Source organism: Acomys russatus, chromosome 27 (genome assembly GCF_903995435.1).
Source record: "Acomys russatus chromosome 27, mAcoRus1.1, whole genome shotgun sequence".
In the NCBI taxonomy this organism is placed as follows: domain Eukaryota; kingdom Metazoa; phylum Chordata; class Mammalia; order Rodentia; family Muridae; genus Acomys; species Acomys russatus.
This window is the reverse complement of record NC_067163.1, coordinates 36423189-36443784: the sequence shown is the minus strand read 5'-3', so window position 1 is coordinate 36443784 and position 20596 is coordinate 36423189. Positions and strand designations below refer to the sequence as shown.

Here is a 20596-nt window from a genome sequence, read left to right as displayed (position 1 = left end):
TGCCTTTGCTATTGGCCATTCAACTCTTTATTAAACTAATCAGAAGATGTTGGAGGGAGTGTTTGAGTGTTCAGAGGCAGGTGGATCACTGTGAGTTCGAGGCCAGACTGGCCTACAAAGTGAGTCCAGGCTACACAGAGAAACACTGTCTCAAAACACCAAAACCAAACAACAACAACAAAGTATGATGCAGCAGCACTCGGTGGGTGGCAAAGGAAGGTGGATCTTTGTGAGTTCAAGGCCAGCTTGGTCTACAGAGTGAGTTCTAGGACAGCCAATTCTACACAGAGAAACCCTGTCTAGAAAAACCAAAACCGCTCTTCTCCTTTCCTCCGCCATTATGTGCTGTGTGTCAAACTCAGTTTCTTGTCATGTCTTCTCACAAGACATTCAGAAACAAGCGATTCCTGGCCAAGAAACAAAAGCAAGACCGGCCCATTCCTCAGTGGATTTGGATGAAAACTGGTAACAAGATCAGGTACAACTCCAAGAGAAGACACTGAGGAGAACGAAGCTGGGACTGTAAGGATTCACAGAGTGGCGAGACTGAGGCTTTAGACTGAATCATGGTCATCAACCAACCCTGCCAGATGGAGTTCAGCAATTTTAACCCTGAGGGGACTTAGTCCTGTCTAAATTAGGAGTGTGGCTTGTCCAGTAATAAAATGTAGACCGTTTCAAAAACAAAACAAAAACCAACCAAACAAAATAAAACAAAAAGAATAACAATACCAAAGTCTGGTCTGAACTTAGCTGTCTACTGATACAGAAATCAACATTTGAATAATACAAAGATAATCTTTACACAGTGCACACACACAAAAGAACCACCCCCAACAAGCTCCACAAAGCAGGAATCCAAGTGTTCAAACACTGGAGCCTGTAGGGGACATTTCACATCCACACTACAAGGGGCCTGGACTCCCTTCTCACTGTTTGAAGCAGGAAAACCTCCCCTAAGTGTGAGTCGTGCCTTCTGATGGAAGCCCAGATAAATAGACAAGGAAGAAGAAATCTGCCTTTGCTTGCTTGCCTTCACTCTTGTTGACAAGCTCGGCCATCCAATTGCTGAAGCGTTCCCTCACTGATATTAGAATTTACTTCCAGACTGTTGTGGTGGCTCAAACCATCAATTCCAGCAGCACTCAGGAAACAGAGGCAGGAGGATCTCTGTGAGTTTGAGGCCAGCCTGGTCTACATAGAATGCCCCAGATCACCCAAAGCTACATAGCATAGTGAGACCTAAGACTGTGGAGAGGGAGGGGGGTGAGGGAGAGAGAGAGTGAGAGAATAGCAGACTGTTAAGTGGGAAACTGTGCATTTCAAGTCACTTATAAATTCTGGACAATCCTTAAGATAAAAGCCCATAGCTGAGGTCTCTGATGAATGTTGGTCAGGTCCTTCCCATTTTAGATTTACCTTTGATAAACTTGATGTGAATTCAGTGGCTGATTTTGTAGCAAACTTATTCATATAGGTTTGTTTGTTTGTTTATAACTATTGTCATGAGCATTTTCTGCATGTCCAAATTTTCCAATAAAGTCTTTTAAAAGCCAATTAAATTTTTTTTGTTTTTTGTGGGTTTTTGTTTTGTTTTTTGCTGTTTTTGTTGTTTTGTTTTGAGACAGGTTGTCTCTATGTAGTCTTGGTTTTCTTGGACTCACTTTGTTTTTTGGGGTGTTTTTGTTTTTGTTTTTGTTTTTTCAAGACAGGGTTTCTCTGTGTAGCCTTGGCTGTGCTGGACTGGCTTTGTAGATCAGGCTGGCCTTGAATTCACAGTGATCCACCTGCCTCTGCCTCCCCAGTGCTGGAATTAAAGGTGTGCACCACCATGCCAGCCTAAAATTTGGCACATTATACTGTTGATACCTTTCTGTTAGTTATTGTTGCTCCGCTGTGTTTTGTTTTTGTGGTGATGAGAAAGTCAGTATGTTATGTAGCTCAGGCAGGCCTTGAACTTGTTATGCAAATGAGGACAACCTTGACCTCCTGACATCCGCCTCTATCTCCCACGTGCTGGGATCACCTGTAATGTTTTTGAGACATCTTCTCCTTAAGTTGTTTTCAAATCTCAGTTTTGTTTTGTTCTGTTTCTCAGACAGGGTTTCTCTGTGTAGCCTTGGCTGTCCTGGACTGAATTTGTAGCCCAGGCTGGCCTCAAGCTCACAGCGATCCACCTGCCTCTGCCTCTCCAAGTGCTGGAATTAAAGGAACCACCACGCCCAACTAGGCCATGAATTGCCTCCTGCCCCCCAAAGGGTTTCCCTGTGTAGCCTTGGTTGTCCTAGACTCACTTTATAGACCAGGCTGGCCTTGAACTCACTGTGATCCGCCTGTCTCTGCCTCCCGAGTGCTGGGATTAAAGGCATGCGCCATGCGCCAAGCGCCACCACGGATTTCTTAAAGAGAGGTTCACACCATTAAATCCGGGTCAAGGAGACCAGAACGGAGGGAGAGAGAGGATGAAGTCGGCTTGTCTACCTTCCGGCTTCCAACATTGTATTTGAGAGAGTTACTCAAAGGGTTTTGGGTAGCTGAAGTTCAATTGTTTACTGTTACATTGTATTTCAGTGGCAGAGAAGACAAACAGTAAAATACTTATTGTTACACTTATTTAGTTACACGTATGTTGGCGTTGGGAAGTGAGAGGAGTCAAAGGCCAGCCTGCTGGAAACTGTTGAAACTGTGCTTTCCTTCCACCATACAGTTACCAGGAATGTAACTCAGGTCATAAGACTTGGCAAGCTTTATCTTCTGAGATAGCTCAGTGGCTCTAAGATAAAAATTTTAATGAGAAATTCAGAGGCACAGGGCAGAAGAGGCAAAATAGTTTACAAAGACTGAGATGAGGACCCACAGTCTCTCTCTCTCTCTCTCTCTCTCTCTCTCTCTCTCTCTCTCTCTCTCTCTGTGTGTGTGTGTGTGTGTGTGTGTGTGTGTGTGTGTGTGTGTGTGTGTGTGTGTGTCACAGTGCTCACAGGGAGGCCGCAGGACAACCTCCGGTATGGATCCCAGTAGTCCATCTTGCCTCGGGCCCAGTACTCAGAACGCAGACACAGGAGGATCTTTGTGAGTTCAAGGCCAGCCTGGTCTACATAAGGAATTCCAGAACAGCCAGAGCTACATAGAGAGACTCTGTCTCAAAAAGACATGAGATAGACTCTCTTTGTTGTTCATTGCTGTATAGGTCAGGCTGGCTGACCTGTGAGCTTTGTGCTAGTCTCCTGTCTCTGCATCCCTCCTATGTGCTAGGAACACAGTGAGTCCAGTGCCTGGCTTTGTGTAGGATCTGGAGATGCATGTCCAGTGTCTTACCCACTGAGCCATCTCCCTAGCTTCCACAATCCCATTTTTATATCTTTCTTTATGTTGTTGTTTTTAAAAAGATTTATTTATTTATTTTATGTCTATGAGTACACTGTCTTCATGCACACCAGAAGAGGGCACCAGATCTTATTACAGATGGCTGTGAGCCACCATGTGGTTGCTGGGAATTGAACTCAGGACCTCTTGAAGAACAGCCAATGCTGTTAACTGCTGAGCCATCTCCCCAGCCCATTTATTTGGTTTTTTTGTTTTGTTTTGTTTTGTTTTTTGAGACAGGGCTTCTCTGTGTAACAGCCCTGGCTGTCCCGGACTCGTTTTATAGACCAGGCTGGTCTCGAACTCACAGAGATCAGCCTGCTTCTGCCTCCCAAGTGCTGGCATTATAGGCATGCACTGCCATGGCCGTCTCACAATCCCATTTTTTAAAGAAGCTACTTTTCCATATAGCATAAAGTTGGAATGGGGAAAACGCTCGAAATTAAAGGTGGTAAAATGAAAATAGAAGACTGCCTTATGGTTACCCTAGAGCATGCAAATGGATCTTCAGACAGTCTTACAGAAGCTCCTGATGTCCGGCAACTTTTCTTTGTAAGATGGGTGGGTCTCAGCTTTTGACAGAGGTGAGGGCTCAAACCTACAGTGCAATGTGTGCTAGGCAAGGACTTTACCATTGAACCCCATTTCTCATCCAAGGCAGGGGGTCCCTCGGTGTTGTCTGTGTTCTCGCTACTCAGAGTCTGATCAGTAGGGTCTCCTGTGATTGAGGTAGAGCCAAACCTGTTTGGTGTTGCTTATTATTGAGTCAAAGTGACTGTTTTGGCCCGAGGTGTCGGTACAATAATTAACTGGAGGAGAAGTGGTTATGGTAATGAGAGAGTCCAGTTTGGTCCAGCACTGGGAATTTTTAAAGATCAGCACACTTAGCTTCTGAAAGACTGTTTAGATGATAAAGCTTAGGAAATGTGGATTAGGTTACCTATTTATAATAACTAGATACGTTAATTAGCTAGTTTGGTTGCACTAGAGCCAAAAAAAGAAAAAAAAAAGAAAGAAAAGAGAAAGAAAGAAAGAAGGAAAGAAAGAAAGAAAGAAAGAAAGAAAGAAAGAAAGAAAGAACCCTCACAAGTTTGATTGGGAGGGGGAGGAGGACACGTGCGTTCTCTTTATTTAGACTTTCCGTTTATATAATCCTTGATCTCCTTGAGAAAACAAGGACTATTAAAATATTGAAACCAGTTCATCTTGCCTTACACAGAGTTGACTCACGAGCGTCACACAAAAGCTGTGGACAAAGGTTCATTTGAAGTTGGTTTCCACGCTAGCGACTCCTTCGTACACACCACATTGGAAGTGGAGGTCATAAAGAAATAAACAAAATTGCATCGAATTACCGAAGAGGTACAGGCCAAAAAGAGGATTATAGACGAGCTGCTTAATTCCGGTCCACTTTCCTACTTCCTCCTAAAGACTCAACCCTGGAGCTCCAGCCATCTACAAACGTCCAAGCAGGTAGGTATTCCACGTCCTGACCTTTCCAGTGGGCTGTACCTCTTTCTCTGCCAACTTTCTCTGATTTCTAAGCTCAAATCCTAGATCAGATTCCCCGGTGGAGGACTTCCTCGTTTCCCTCCTCACCCCCAGCTCTCAGAGTTCCTTTCAACTGCCTAAAAACTTGGACGAATCCCAGATTCCTTCTTCTAGTCTGTTCACCTCGCCCTGCCTAATCTAATCAGTTGCAAATTCTTGCCAGGTCATTCCTTTTCATCCCCCCCCCCACCCCCACCCCCCATAGCCGTGCATCTAATCCCAGCTCTTGTCTCTCTGGTACGTACACTATCGCTGTGGCCTCCTTAACTGGATGGCTCCAGCCAGTCTTGAGCTCCTTCGTGCCAGATGCATTTTTTTTTTTTTTTTTTTTTTTTTGAATTTGATTTGTTCATTTCTTTCCACAGACACGCCCCGCCAGGCCTGTACCTTCTGGTAGCACATGTGTGCTCTAACCCGTCTCATGGTCATTTCCCTCCTGTGTATCCTTTGATGCGCTTTCCCTGACGGTTCCACCCTCGTACCAACCCTTTCTCCCTTAAGAGCTGGACTGTTCTTTTGACATGGAGCTGCTCTTTAGGAGACGGTGTGGGTCTTTACAGTCTCTGTCCCCTTTGCCTAAAAGTGCATAATAATGCCACCGAAAGTCCCTAGAGAATGTCTTTTTGCCTCTTGATTTTTCCTCTACTTACTCTACATACTATATGCCTGATGCTCTAAAACTACTTGCTATATCTAGAGAGTTAAAAATTCTCTTAACCAGCCCTTATTGATAGCCCCTAGTGGGCTTTTCAGGTTTTTTTTTTTAGTGTCAAAGAAGTTCTAATACACATCCGTATATACCTTTGGGAACTTTAGACTCCATAGGCAAATATCACTTCACTGGGATGGCTGGATTCAAATGGTGCATATTTCAAGTTCAGATGTAAGGCCGGACGTGGTGGCGCACGCCTTTAATCCCAGCACTCGGGAGGCAGAGGCAGGCGGATCGTTGTGAGTTCAAGGCCAGCCTGGTCTACAAAGTGAGTCCAGGACAGCCAGGACTACACAGAGAAACCCTGTTTCAAAAAAAAAAAAAAAAAAAAAAAAAAAATCAGATTCAGATGTAATAATAAATTTGAAGTCTTGTAAATGTTTACTTATATGCTTCTCTTTTTGTTTGTTTGTTTTTTAGACAGAGTTTCTCTGTGTAGCCTTGGCTATCCTAGACTCACTTTGTAGACCAGGCTGGCCTCGAACTCACAGCCCTCCAACTGCCTCTGTCTCCTGAGTGCTGGGATTAAAAGTGTGTGCTTGGGGCTGGAGCGATGGCTCAGTGGTTAAGAGCACCGCCTGCTCTTCCAAAGGTCCTGAGTTCAATTCCCAGCAACCACATGGTGGCTCACAACCATCTATAATGTAACCTGATACCCTCTTCTGGCCTGCGGGTGTACAAGCAGACAACACTGTGAGAGGCCGCACTCACATTCGCCATTACAAGATGGCGCTGACATCCTGTGTCCCAAACTGGTAAACAAGTAATCTGCGCATGTGCGAAGGAACTTTCCACTTGTTGTGCTCTGCCTCTCCCGTGGCGTCATATCGCCTGATGAGTAACAGCCAATCAGGGACTGGCACATCCTAAGCGGAGAACAGTTTCCTATATAAGGGATGGGTTTCTGCTGTTTGGGGTCTCCATTTTACTTGTCGTAAGCTTATGCTCTCCCTCTTAAGACGCATTAAAGCTTTACTGCAGAAGGAAAAAATAAAAATAAAAAAAATAAAAAATAAAAAATATCACTCCTAGAATCGGCCCAAGAAATTCAGAAATATGCATACCTCTCCGAACTTACCTATCCCTGCAGTTCTGAATCCTCCTTGAAGTCAAGGGGTCTCCGAAGGTGCTGACGATGGTGTGGTCAATTTCCCGGGTTTCGGCACCAGATGTGACTCGCGTTACCGTCTCGCCAGCAAGAACGACGCTGCACACACAGGATCCTTCTGCAGTAAAGCTTTAATGCGTCTTAAGAGGGAGAGCATAAGCTTCCGACAAGTAAAATGGAGACCCCAAACAGCAGAAACCCATCCCTTATATAGGAAACTGTTCTCCGCTTAGGATGTGTCAGTCCCTGATTGGCTGTTACTCATCAGGCGATATGACGCCACGGGAGAGGCAGAGCACAACAAGTGGAAAGTTCCTTCGCACATGCGCAGATTACTTGTTTACCAGTTTGGGACACAGGATGTCAGCGCCATCTTGTAATGGCGAATGTGAGTGCGGCCTCTCACATCTCCCCCTTCTCTTTTAATTAAAGGCCTAACTAAAAGAATAGGTGAAAACTGGCGCCACATCGGGTTCGCAGCTCGCTACAGTTTGTTGTATGGGCAATGAGCTTAGGAAAAGGAAATGGTCCGATCAAGGCTAGAGCATGACTCTGGACCAACCGATCGAGGACCATTTTAGAGGTACCACTCAGTGCCGTCCCGCATGCAATGGGCAGTTTTCCCCGCGGGGTGCAACGGCCACTGGGTGCACGTAGATATAGGGTGCCTTTCGACGTGCAATGGCAACTAGGCCCAGTCGAGTGCAAAGGCCATGCAGAGAGAAGAAAGAGAGAGAGAAAACTCATTGCCCTTATTTAGGACTTAAAGGCTGCCCGCCAAGCCGCCGTCTCCCCCTATTCCTTTATTTAGGAAGCAATAAGACACCCATTAAAGAGAGTGGAGACAGAGGTAAATAGCTCATATTGCCGCAGAGCCATTTTACTGCAATGCCTCACTATGCAACTCTCCAGGGCTGCTGAAACTTACTCACTCCACCTCGTGCAATGAGCTGAGACTCTGAGGGTGCAGGAGCTGAGCAGCCAGCGACTTATTGCTTAAGCATGGATAGCCATATATCAGGGGAGGTCCCACTTTCTACTGCTGCAAGTGCTTGGGCAATAACCACCTTGTCTCTTTTTGTTTGAGCCCTGAGTTTACAGACCAACCATAGGGTCAACACTAACCCACAGCAGATCGCAGCTCCAAATAATCCAACCCTAACTCATTCCTTAAAGAAGGAGAAAGCCGAAGATATCCATGATGAAAGTCCCTCTGTAAGCGACAGATCCAGGCGTGTGGAATTAACTTGAATGATGGCAGTTCTTAATACTCTTAATGTTTGTTCGAATTCTGTTGTCCAATTCGGCATTGGGAGTGGGAATGTTGACATGATCCCCTAGCGTTGTTCCCCTTTTGTTATTATCACTTGGGTCATCACCAGGCTGAGTATCAGCATCTTCTGGAACCGTCTGGATTTTTCTGGTAAGTCTTTCTGGTACCCAAAACGGATTGTCTTCATCCTGTGGAAAAACGCACACAGCTCCCTGGATCTTATAAGAATAGGATCCGGTCCTTTCCATTTGTTACTCAGAACATCCTTCCATTTGACCATTTCTTTTGGCCTGCTGGGCTCTAAATAGTGTCTTTCTGCCGCAGTATGGCCTTTATCATCTAGATTTAAAAAATTTAGGGTAAAGAGTGCCATGGAAATGGCTACTCTTGGTACTGAGGGAAGGATACCCTCTTCTGGCCTGCGGGTGTACAAGCAGACAACACTGTATACATAATAATAAATAAATCTTAAAAAAAAAAAGTGTGTGCTTACCCCCCCATGCTTGTTTATTATGTCAATGTGTACATACGTTCCTGTGTGTGAAAGTGGGTAAATGTGTGGATGTTAGAGGACATCACCAGCTTGTCTTTCATCTTATTTGAGACAAACTCTTTGTTTATTTTCTGCTATGTAGGCCAGGCTAACTGGCCCAAGAGCCGCACCTCCTTTCTTCTCTTGGGAGCAGGGACAGATGTTCAGGCTAGCTAAGTACTTGGCTTTGTTGTTTATTTTTCAAGACAGGGTTTTTCTGTGTGTCTCAGGCTGTCCTACAACTCACTCTGTAGACCAGGCCAGCAAACTCAGAGATCTGCCTGCCTCTGTCTCCGGAGTGTTGGGATTAAAGGTGACCACCACTGTCACTGCTGCCTCCACCACTGCCACCTGGCTACTGTGCTTGACTTTTAAGAAGATGCTGTGTCTTCAAACTCAGGTCTTCACATTTGTGTGGAAAGCACTTTTACCCACTGAACCATCCCCTGGCCCTTGTTTGAAACCTGTACCAGCACATGTGTTTTTTTGTTTTGTTTTTGTTTTTTTGAGACAAGGTTTCTCTGTGTAGCCCTGGCTGTCCCGGACTCGCTTTATAGACTAGGCTGGCCTTGAACTCACAGTGATCCACCTGCCTCTGCCTCCTGAGTGGTGGAATTAAAGGCGTGGGCCACCACATCCAGCGCACATCTGGTTTTATATGCTGCTGGAGACTGAATCTAATTTAGTCTGAACCTAGCTTCCCGGTTTAGCCCTTTCCCACCTGGCCTATAGCCCTTTGTGTTGGTGGAGTTTTGGTTTGTTTTTTGTTTTTTGTTCTTGTTTTTGTTTGACACAGTCTCAGGTAATCTGAAGTAGTCCCTAATGTAACAGGCAAAGCTGGCCTTCAATTCCTGGTTCTTCATCTCCACCTCCTCACTGCTGATGCTACAGTTGTGTATCTCCCTCTAGTTTACTTAATACACCACCTCCCAACAGACTGTTAACACCGGTGACTATATAAAACCAGGACAAAAGGGAAATTCGAGGGCTAGTGGGCAGACTCTTTGGGGGTCATGGTAACTGCCATTCCCCCAAAGCAGCCTGCACCCCTTTGCTCAGCAAATTGAAATGTGCCCGTCCCTGCACTCCACAGATAGGAATATAAATAAAGTTTCGTTGCTTAATCCTTAGGGAGTCTCCAAAGGGATCATATGAACTCGGAACTTGGTCTAAAAAAAAAAGGAGAGCTCCAGCCCTCCTTCTGCCGTTTGAACTGCCTTTGCCCAGTGTTTCCTGTGCCAATCGGCATGCTCGGTGAGCCTGTTTCGTCTGGCTTCGGAGTTTTGTCTTTCTAGGGTTTCTTTTTGAAGTCTGAGGGTTAATGGGACAATCTATGCCACCGAAGAATGTTATGAGCCACTTTGGACCCCTCATCGCTTTTTTGAATTGGAGTAATGTTTAGCTAAAAGCTTACCAAACTTAGTTATGCTGAGGCCTTCTGTGCGGTACTCACTCCAGCGAAGCAAGCTGAACTACTGTGACAGCAACATGCGCCTATCTTCAACTCTAGAGCTGTAAGGTGTTGATATGCTCCCACAACAAATATTCTTTCATATTCTTTAGGGGGAGGGAGAAGCTTGCTAAGCAGGACTCAGATTAGGATAGTTTGGTTTAGTCACTTAACACATTTTGGCCGTGTGAATGGGCCAGTGTGCAAAATCACACACTCAGCAGTGTAACAGGTTAATTTCGGAAGTCCCTCGACACGCCAGGAGGTGTAATTCCACTGAGGAGTGGAAACGTCCTTCAACAAAGCTCAGCTTCCAGAGACCTTGGTATTACCGGGAAGACCTAGAAAGATCTAGGTCTTTCTAGCCGCAGAAAGTGGGCAGCTTCTCTGGGGAACCTCCGCCTCTCTCTGGTTATCCTTCCCACGTGCTCCTTGCTTTCCAATTCCCGGGGATTTTAAGTTTCTGCGGCTACACAAACTGCTTATTCCTTTTCTCTTCCTAGTGCCCAGGTCCCCGGCGCCCCCCCCCCCCCGCGCCCCCCCCCCCCCAGGGCACATGGAGTCCACTTCTGAAACCTCGTTTCAAGGCTCGGGTTCTTACTGTCTAGTTCTATTCTCAACTTCAGCAAATGCCCAGGCACAGAAAATGTCCTGCCCAAATACCAGGTCCTGACAAGGTCAGAGGTTACTACATTAGCAGGTATGAGTAAGGCAATTCACACCAAGAGGCAAATGACGGGACTCTGGGACCTGTCTTCCTAAGGTGCTGCCATTTCAAAAGAATCTGCTCAGAGACCCGGAAGACTATTAATAAGGGTTGGTGGTGCGCAGAAAGCTGTAAAGGTTCAGGAACAGAAAGGCTGCCCTCCCAGACAGGAGGACAGGGACATTGCAAGCTTAGTGTCCTGACTCTGCCAAGGCTTTGTCCTCCTAGGAGTCTGACATATGGCTCCTACCTCAGGGCTGACCAGCACTTAATAGCTGAATAAATAAATGCTTGTGAGAGAAGATGTACATCTCATACCAGATGGACCCTTGATCAAAAAAAGTGTGGCCTCTGATTCCCTCCCCACTTCCTCCCCCCCCCCCCCCCTTGCACATCCCGGGGTCTTGAGCTCCCTTCGGGGAGCTCACTTCCTGGACCCCGGGATTAGGGTGGGGAATTCCCGGGATAGACAGCTGGAAGGTACTCGGTATTGGACACAGCCATGTCCCTTGGACTTAAACCCAGGAGACTCCAGATGCCCTGGCCCCGCTAGTGCAGCGCCCCGACGCGGCGGGGGGAGTAGTAGGTGATTAGGACCCTCAGGGCCCGCGCGTGGCGAGTAGCGGCCACAGCAGCGGGTGGCCCTGTCGCTTCTTAGGATCAGGCCAGAGTTCCTCCGTGGGCCATTGAGCGGACATGTCGCGGCGATCATGGATAGGGACCCGCCTTTACTTTCCTCCCCGAGGCCCACGAGGTCCCTGGTGAGGTCACCGAAGGCCAGACTCCCAATAGAGGGCTAGGGGCGCCTCGGCCTCGGACACGCCCGGGACACACTCCCAGCGGTTTTGCACACTTCTCCACCTCCGGGAACCGCCAAAGCACGGGGCGCGGCGTGGGGGAAGTTTCTGTGCCCTCGCTGTTTGTTAGGACTTCTTCCCAGGACAGCATTCCCCACCCTTTCCTCTCGAAAGTCCTGTGGCTTCCCTAGAAGACGGAAAGAGGTTGAGAAGGTTGCAGACTTTTTCTTTTGCCATCTCCCTAGTCCCCCTCTAATTCCCCAAAGGTTCTGGCCGAAAGGAGATAAGTCGGGGAGGAGAGAAGGGGTGCATTCCTTCGCTCTCCCGCCTCCCACCTGGTCTAAGCCGCTCCCCTCCCCCGCATGGATTCAGTCCCGCGTCCCGCCGCGGCCGCCCTGGCAGCTGCAGGGTTAAGCTCAGGAATGTGGCGGCTAGGAATGTGCATGCAAATGAGGCGAGCGCGGGGCGGGGCGGGGCGGGGCGCATGCTAATCGCACGCAAATGAGGAGGCCAGTCGCCGCCGGGCCGTTGCTCCGCGGAGCTTCCCGGATCCGAGCCCAGACGGCGTCGGCCGGGGCAGCCTGGGCGCCGCGACCCTCGGCGGCCACAGGGGGACGGGGAGGAGGAGGAGGAAGAGGCGGAGGCAGCGGCGGCAAGGAGGAGGAGGAGGGCTCGCTCACCAGTTCCGACGCAGACATGGTGGACTGATCCCCGGCAGGGCTGAGAGCTGGGATTCCCGAGGCTCCCCCGCGCGTGGCCCGCCGCACCCCGCGCCCCGCACGCCCCTCGCCGGCTCCCGCGTTCCCGCCGCGCCCCGCGCCCGGTCCCTATGGAGGCGCCGCTCGCCGGCGAGGCCGAAGATCATGCCTAGGAGGGCCGGGAGCGGGCAGCTGCCGCTACCCCGGGGCTGGGAGGAGGCCAGGGACTACGACGGCAAGGTCTTCTATATCGACCACAACACCAGGAAGACCAGCTGGATCGATCCCCGGGACAGGTGGGTAGCCGGGTCCCCGCCGGGTGCGAGGAACCCGCCTCGGAAGTGCGGCTGCTGCTGTTGTCTGGGAGACCTGGCGGGCGCGGGGGGCGTGGGGCGTCGCCGGTCCTACACCCCCGAGGGCTCCCGGATAGGCGCGGGACGGGCGGCCTAGGCGCGGCTGTGTCTGTCCGCCAGGCGCCCCTTCTTGGGCCCCATTGCCCACTTGCCTTCCCCATGCCCCTCAGGGACTTGTAGACACTCCCTGTCCCAAGGCGAGGGTTGGATTGGTGTCCAGTTAGCCGGCTCAGGGCGGGGGGCACTTGACCCCTCTTTAGATCTTGGGTCTTCTTTAAAGTTCGTCAGATGGAGGCGGAGGGCACCTATCGACCTCTGTAAAGCACGCTGGGCTTGGGGCCTCCCGGAGGCCTAAGTGCATAGTGAGCTACTAGCCATCTGGGCCACCTGTGGCATCTCTCCCGCCATCCTTGTCTCCTGAGCCTTTGACTGGCAAGCTTTTGCTAGGGCGCACCCCCAGCCATGCCCTAGGTCCCGAAACGGTGGAGAGGGGGGTCCCATTCCTGATTGCTCCGTCGTAGCTTTTTGCCCCATGGATTTTAAAAACACCGCTTTGGAGTTTTGCTTCTTACTGTAATTCCTCACCTGTAAGCTCGGTCAGATTTTCTCGTGAAGTGAATACAGGTAGCCCCGAGTTGAAGCTTAACCTGATTTTTTTTGCACAGGTCTCAATACAAGCATTTTGTTCCTGCCTAGAGATCGGGAGTAGACAGACATTTAAGACGCTCGGGAGCTGAAGTTTAATGGAGCGCTCGCAAACGTTGTTTCTCAACTTTCTTTTTGCTTTTAGGAGGCACGTTTCTTAGAATTAAAGTTGTTAGAAAACCGACTAGGGGAGCTCGGGATGGTGTCACGCATCTGTATGAACTCAGCACTTGTGAAAGGGGGATCTGGAGTTCAAGGCCAATTTGGGTTATGTGGGACCCTGTTCTCAATAAACAAACAAACCAACAAATAAACAAACAAATAAAAATAAAGCAATACTCGGACACACTTTTACTTGTACACTTGAGAACAGTCCATTAAGGAGGCATTCCTTTTTTGTTTTTGGTTTTTTGTTTTTTTTTTAATATTTCTAGAGTACCTCATACTGTACTTAGCAGAGGCCGGCTGACTTGGAGCTCAATATACAACACAAGCTGGTCTCAAACTCACAGCAATCCTCCTGCCTCAGCCTCCTCAATGAAGGAATTACAGGTGCCAGCCAGCATGCTGGATGCCCCTGTCATTTGCAGTTTTGTCACTCCTGAAAAGTCTTATGGGCTTTTTATGCAGTGTGGTCTGAGGGGTTGTAGCCCTTTTAGGTGCTTTTCCTGTTAAGCACCCCGCCCCCCACCTTCTTAGTTTGAACCTAATACACTTTTCTATTTGATATCTGCAATCGCGCATATCCTAGAACTGTTGTATTTGAGAGCTATTAAAAAGCAGTTATAAGAAAGTCTCTAACGACACAAATTTATGGAAGAATCCTTGTTAAATTATCCATGAAGATAGGGGTTTAGGTTTCCCTCCCAATGAGGGAAGGCCCCACCTCCGCACACCCCACGGGCCATTGCTGGCCTGATGACAGTTATGACAGGAGTCACACCTTCCCAGTCTCCCCCGGCACATTAGTTGCCATAAGCTTCATGCTCCAAGCCTGTTACTTACCACTGTTGCACTTTGAAACTACTTAACAGATAGTAAACGTCGGTGCCGCTGGTGTGCACACAGCAGTGGTTTGTAGGGCACCTGTATAAATATTTGACTTTTACAGTTGTGCGGCAGTTCCCTCTGCTCTTGGCTCCTCGGGAGTTCCAGGTTAACTGCAGTGCTAATGCCTGCACTTTCTTGGCGGTTTACATCCTCTCCTGCCTCAGCTTAACATGCATCGTCATATCGTCTGGCTTGTCTACCAAAGAGGATTATAAGACTATGCAGTGACTGGGTGCAGCAACTAGCAAAGTTATATGACCTGGCTTGCACATGTCACTGCTTTCTTATGCAAGCCAGAGGTGCCTTTTACTTTAAACCGGAGTGGATTGGCGATGACCGTGAATGGGGTTTTCAGGACAGTGGGAACCAAGTCCTATGCTGGGGACAAACAGTTTTGGCTAAGGTGAACTTTTTCCAGTTTTCCTTGCCACTGCTAGGTCCTTAAGTACTTGAAGATACACATTTGAATTATTAGACACATTTCTGAATTTTGGTATGAGAAGTTTAGAAGATACTCTGTGACATCAGCCACTGTGATAATGTCAGCTTAAATTATGTCTTCGTTTAGTGCAGCTAGGGGACGGGTAAGTCTTCCTACCACGTGTCAGAGCTGAGAGTGTACCTGGAGTAACCACTGACTCTCGTTCATTTTTCTACATGGCAAACATATGGAAAGAGAGATGTCCTTCAAGCCAGTAGGGAGTGTGGGGTGGATTCTTCTGCGTGATCAGATTTCAAATCCCGAATGAAAAAAAGAGAAATGACTTGAGATACCATGGGCCTGGGGTGGTGTTGGATCTTTAAAGTCACTTCGTTTAGAGTGGTCAGAAGGGCTCGCCCCTTCACTGCCGTGAGTGGGAATTTTACTTCCGATAGTTCATCAGAAGTCATCCAGTGTTTCTGGTTGAACAGAGAATTATGTTGCGTGTATGGGAGGAGGCAGGGGGTGGTGGTGGTGGGGTTCTACAGCAACATAATTTCATTCAAGGAGAATCGGTGCTAGAGCTTGGGGATCGTGCATTCAGCTCCTTTAGGTTTGAGGGATTGGGTGCTGGGATGTATTAGGTCTCTTACTGCTCTGTTGCGTACTAAATTGAGCCGAGTCTCTGAATCAACTCTAAAATGTGGATCTTATCGCTCCCTCCCTGTGTTTTCCAGCTCATAATTTGGACCTCGCCAAATAGTATTATTTTCCCTGGTAACTTTTTTTTTTTCATTTAATTTTTGTTTGTTTGTTTGTTTTGTTTTTTGAGACAGGGTCTCTCTGTGTAGCCTTGGCTGTCCTGGACGTGCTTTGTAGACCAGGCTGGCTTTGAATTCACAGCGATCCGCTTGCCTCTGCCTACCAGAGTGCTGGGATTACAGGGGTGAACCACCGTGTGCGACTTTTTCATTTAATTAAAAAAATGTATGTATGGGTGCTTTGTTCCATGCATGTGCAGTGCCCTCAGCAGCCAGAAGAGGCCTTGGTTCCCCTGGGGTTGGCATTGCAACTATCTGAGAGTTGCCATGTGGGTGCTGGGTATTGAACCTAGGGTTCTCTGGAAGATCAACCAGTGCCCTTAACCACTGAACCATCTCTCCAGCCCTCTGTTAACATGTTAACTTAGGAACCCCTGATAACAGGAGTAGATAGTCATCGAGTTTTACTAGGCGCTGTAAAGTTTATCTCATTTTATTCTCCCGTTAATTCTCTGAGGAGGGTTTTTCTTACCTCACAACGATAGATGGGGAAATGGAATCTGTGGAGTTGCAGCTGGTCAGGTGTGGAGTCAGGGTCTGGTGCTAGGCAATGTGACCCTAGCCTAGCGCTCCTCAGCCTTCCTATTGCTGGGACTCTTTAATACAGCTCCTCATGTTGTGGTGACCCCCCAACCATAAAATTATTTTTGTTGCTACTTCATAACTGTCATTTTGCTACTGTTATGAACTGTAATACAATACCTATTTTTGTTAATGGTCTTAAGCATCCCCTGTGAAGGGGTCGTTCAACCCCCAGAGGGATCTCCACCCACAGGTTGAGCACTACTGCTCCAGAGCTTTGAGCCTGGTTCCTTGCCTTCACGGAAGCTCTGCTTCCTGAGGTTGTTATTTTGTGGGTTCTCTCTCCCATTCCCCCCTTATTTTGCTCACCATGAGCACTGTTTGACCACACCAATTGGTGTTTATGGTGGAACAGAGATCCTGGCCAAATGGGCTGGTGTTTTTATAGCATCCGACACAGGAGAAAAGACGGGAGGGCCTGAAGCGAGCAGGCGCTGAGGGCTCACATGCTTCTCAGCCTCGCACTAGATGCTAGCCAGAGATGCAGTACTTCGGTCCAGGGAAGCTTGCACGTTGCCACACAAAGCAATAGTATGTCAAGACTCTAATCTGGAGCCTATGACTAGGGTCAGATAGAGAGCAACTTGTGGCTTTGAATTTGAAGAGAGACTTGTATGGAGGAGGGTGAGTGAAGGAGGAAGGGGTGCCGATGGGCGGAGTCGTCGGTGTCAGGGGAGACTTGTTTTTCCACACACGTCAGTGGCACATGGTTAGGCTCCTAGGAACTCTCTGAATGTCTTTCCTTTTAAATCGGGCTATGAATTACCCTACCCCTAATGTGTCAGTCTCACAAGTCCTAATTCCATATCACTGCCTTTGTGGCCTCTGTGTGTGGTAGAGGTGAACTGAGTGTTGGTTGAGTCAGGTAATGGCTAAAGTCATTGAAACAGTGTAAGTTGAGCTACTCTCCTAATTTAGTTTTATTGGGCTTTCGGAAAAAAAAAAAAAATATACCCCAAGCTACCAAGAACCAGAGACAATCAATTTTCCAGTTGGATTAGAAATAATGAGAGAAGTGAGCTGCTACATTTCGGAGAATAATCTCAATATATGAGTTACTTATAACAGCAAAAACAAACAAACAAATGGAAACCCACCTTCAGCTCCGATGGCCTTAATCATACTGCCCTGGTCATAGTGGCTGGACATTGTTCTTGCCCAGCAGGGTCAGCATCTGGGTGCGAGTGAGCATAGTTGCTTGGTTTATTTGAATAACTAAAGTTTCTTTCTGTGACTTTAATGATCTGTAGTTTGCAGTGTAATTTTACTGCAAGACTCCCGGACAATAGTTGATTTTTCAAGAAAGACTGTTATTTATAAACACGCTATTTGTTTTGAGCTGCAAATTGCTAAGTTGTCAGCTACAGCCGGCCATTGTGACATGTGGTCTACGAGCAAGTGGTATTTAAATTTAATGAGGGGAAGCCTGGTGTAGTGCAAAGCGTGGAAGCTGCCTGCAGGCCCTGCTCTGCCTTATAAATGCCAGTTGCTTCCTTTTCTGGGTAAAATCCTATAGAAAACGAGGCTTTCTCTCTATAGGGGTGTGACCAGCTTCATCTTGCTGATGTGTGGATGTGGGAGTTGGGGACACAGCAGGGCCCTAAAGTGCGGATTACTTCACAAAGAATTTAAGTCTGTGTGCGCTGGAACTGTGAACATGATTGAGTTGGTTGACTGACCTTTGTTAGATTTTGGACTTAATTCTTTATCCATTTCTGAAATTGAAAAAATTACCACACACTTCTAGTATGTGGGACAAGAAAGAAAAATTTAAAGGCACAGGGGGTAGGCTAAAAACGATTTATCAAAATGTAAATGCAGAATTTTTTTTTTACCATCTCAGTCATTCTCATTATGATAAAACAAATCACACAACTTTCACAATTTTAACCAAAGTTTATAATTCAGTGATTTAAAAAAAATATATATATATATTCACACTATTAGGCAACCCTAAATTCTATGTAATTCCTGGACCTCAAAATAAATCCACTACCTATTAAAACTTCACTTTCCATTCTACCACCCTGAAGCTTTTGGCCGTCATTAATCTACATCCTGTGTCTGGTTTTCCCTAGGAACGTTTGGTATAAGGGTAACACACTGAGGATCCCTCTGCCTAGCCTCTTTCACTTAGCGCAGTGTCATCAAGGTTGCTCACCTGTAGGCCCTAGTGGGTGTGTCATCCTTTTTAGTACTCACATGGCAGTTCTACACTTAACCCTTTTTCTTTATTATTATTATTTTTTGTCAGGATCATTTGTCATTGTAATGTAAATAAAATTATTACATTGTCTTTTTCTCTTTCTTTGTTTTTTCTTTTATTTATTTATTTGTTTTTTGAGATAGGGTTTCTCTGTGTGACCTTGGCTGTCTTGGACTTGCTTTGTATACCAGGCTGGCCTGGAACTTACAGCGATCCGCCTGCGTCTGAGCGCTGGGATTACAGGCATGGCAGTGCCACCACACTCTGCTATTATATTGTCGTTTGTATTGCGGTATTTAATATTTTAATATAGTTCTTTTTAAAAATTAGTATTTATTTATTTGTGGTGTGTGTGTGTGTGTGTGTGTGTGTGTGTGTGTGTGTGTGTGTGTGTGTGTAACACTTTTTCTTGACCAGGAAAAATTATGTGAGAGAAATTCCAGGTTCTTTTTGGTTTTGAGTTGTTTTTCCTTTTCTTCCCACACCTGACTGAATGCTTTGCTTATTTTTATATTTTTTTATCTGAGAAAGAGTCTCTTCCCTATGCAGCCTGGCCAGCTTGAAACTTCCTGTGTAGACTGGGCTGGCTTCAAACTCACAGAGATCCCAATGCCTCGGTGCTTGGATTAAAGGTGTGTGCCACCATGCCTGACTTTGAATGATTTGAATTCTGACACTGTAACCATCTTGGCGCTTTGGACAGTAGGAGATAGAGAGGCGAATAAGGTTTGGTTCTGGGTCAGCCTGCTTACAATCTGGTTTGCGCAACTCTCTCTAAAGTGAACGGAGTTTGAGGACTGCCTTGATATTTTCTGTGTAGCCTTGGCTATCTTGGACTCACTTTGTAGACCAGTATGGCCTCGAACTCACAGTGATCTCCTGCCTCTGCCTCTGCCTCTGCCTCTGCCTCTGCCTCTGCCTCCCGAGTGCTGAGACTAAAGGCATGGGCCACCACGCCCAGCCCTCTGTAGCCTTTTAATTCAGCCTAGTGAGCACCGTTCCAAACACCCAGGGGAAACTTTTGGGTTTTTTTGTTTATTTGTTTTGTTTTGTTTTGAGACAGGGTCTCTCTGTGTTAGCCTTGGCTGTCCTGGACTCACTTTGTAGACCAGGCTGGCCTCGAACTCACAGCGATTCTCCTGCCTCTGCCTCCCGAGTGCCGGGATTAAAGGCGTACACCAGCATGCCCGGCCCCAGGGGAAACATTTGAAAGGAATTAAATGTGAAATATAGATGCAAAGTACACATTAAATTTTGTTGTGTCAAATGTGTTTGTTAAGAGATAACTATGTATCATATCAGGAACAAAACTGTGTAGTGTATGTGTATAGTGTATGTTATATATGTTTATTCTAAATGAGTTAAAAGCTATTTATTCTAGATAACTGTTTATTAATTAAACCTGTCTTGTTATAGTTTAAAATGTTACAAGAGACCTGCAAATGCCATAGCACATTCAGAAGATGGAGGGCAGCTCAGGAGCCTTGAGTCCTGTCAGTGTCCCCCACCCCCACTCCCCCTCACTCCCACCAGCCACCCAGTTACAACCCAGTGCAGCCCTGAGGAGGACACTCACTGAGCAGAGGGTGTCTACTCAGTTGTCTCCTTAAGCCATCGGAGAGTCAGGGCCTGAGGGGAGCCTGCCGGGGACACAGAAGTAAATGTGATGTGGCGTCTTGGGACAGAAAAGGGAAAAAACTAAGGAAATTTGAGGCTTTGGCTTAGTAAAATATCAGCATAGGTTCATTAGTTTCAGTAAATGCACTGAGCTGCTAGAACGATCTGAGTGAGGGGAACCAGTACCTTCATGGTTCCCTATCACTGAAACACTTTCAGAAATAGTTTATTAAAATATTATACAAATTACTTTAAACACCCGTCTTATCAATTTTTTGTCATTTAAGTGAAAAGCAGTGGTAAGCACAGTGTGGCCCGGAGCTGAGACCTGTCCGGCAGGCCTGTTTTCAGACAGCTCTCCAGCCAGCCTGGGCTTTGTACCGTGGAAAGATTGTGAAGCAAAGAAAGTATGGTGGCTTGAATATAATTCCCAAAGCCCCAGATGTTTGCTCTGTAAAGTAGGATGTTGAGATGATGGTGATGATGATGATGATCATCACCATCATCATCATCACTTAGTTCTTGAGATAGAGTTTCACTGTGTAGTTTTGGCTGGCCTGGAACTCATTATATAGCCCAGGGTAGCCTTGAACTTACAGAGTTCTATCTTTTGCCTTAGGCTGCTGGGATTAAAAGATGTGCTCCACCATGCCCAACCCAAGCCTTAAAAATATTTTATATAGGGCTGGAGAGATGGCTCAGAGGTTAAGA

The 20596-nt window shown here is 47.0% G+C and overlaps 2 protein-coding genes across 2 annotated transcripts in view; both read left to right on the top strand.

The window, feature by feature from the left end:
* Window positions 1–371: 371 nt before the first annotated feature.
* On the top strand, window positions 372–503 carry LOC127210301 (60S ribosomal protein L39-like). Its single transcript, XM_051170006.1, has one exon. It carries the CDS (start codon window positions 372–374, stop codon window positions 501–503), a length of 132 nt encoding a protein of 43 aa, XP_051025963.1.
* An 11774-nt stretch (window positions 504–12277) lies between these two features.
* Wwc2 (WW and C2 domain containing 2) overlaps window positions 12278–20596 on the top strand; it is a 166319-nt gene continuing 158000 nt past the window's right edge. Inside the window, 1 exon segment of the mRNA XM_051169994.1 lies at window positions 12278–12486. Coding sequence (XP_051025951.1) covers window positions 12356–12486 — 131 coding nt within the window. The 5' untranslated portion in view covers window positions 12278–12355.

Coding starts and splice junctions, on each gene's coding strand:
- LOC127210301 (XM_051170006.1), top strand. CDS start 372: ATGTCTTCTCACAAGACATTCAGAAACAAGCGATTCCTGGCCAAGAAA.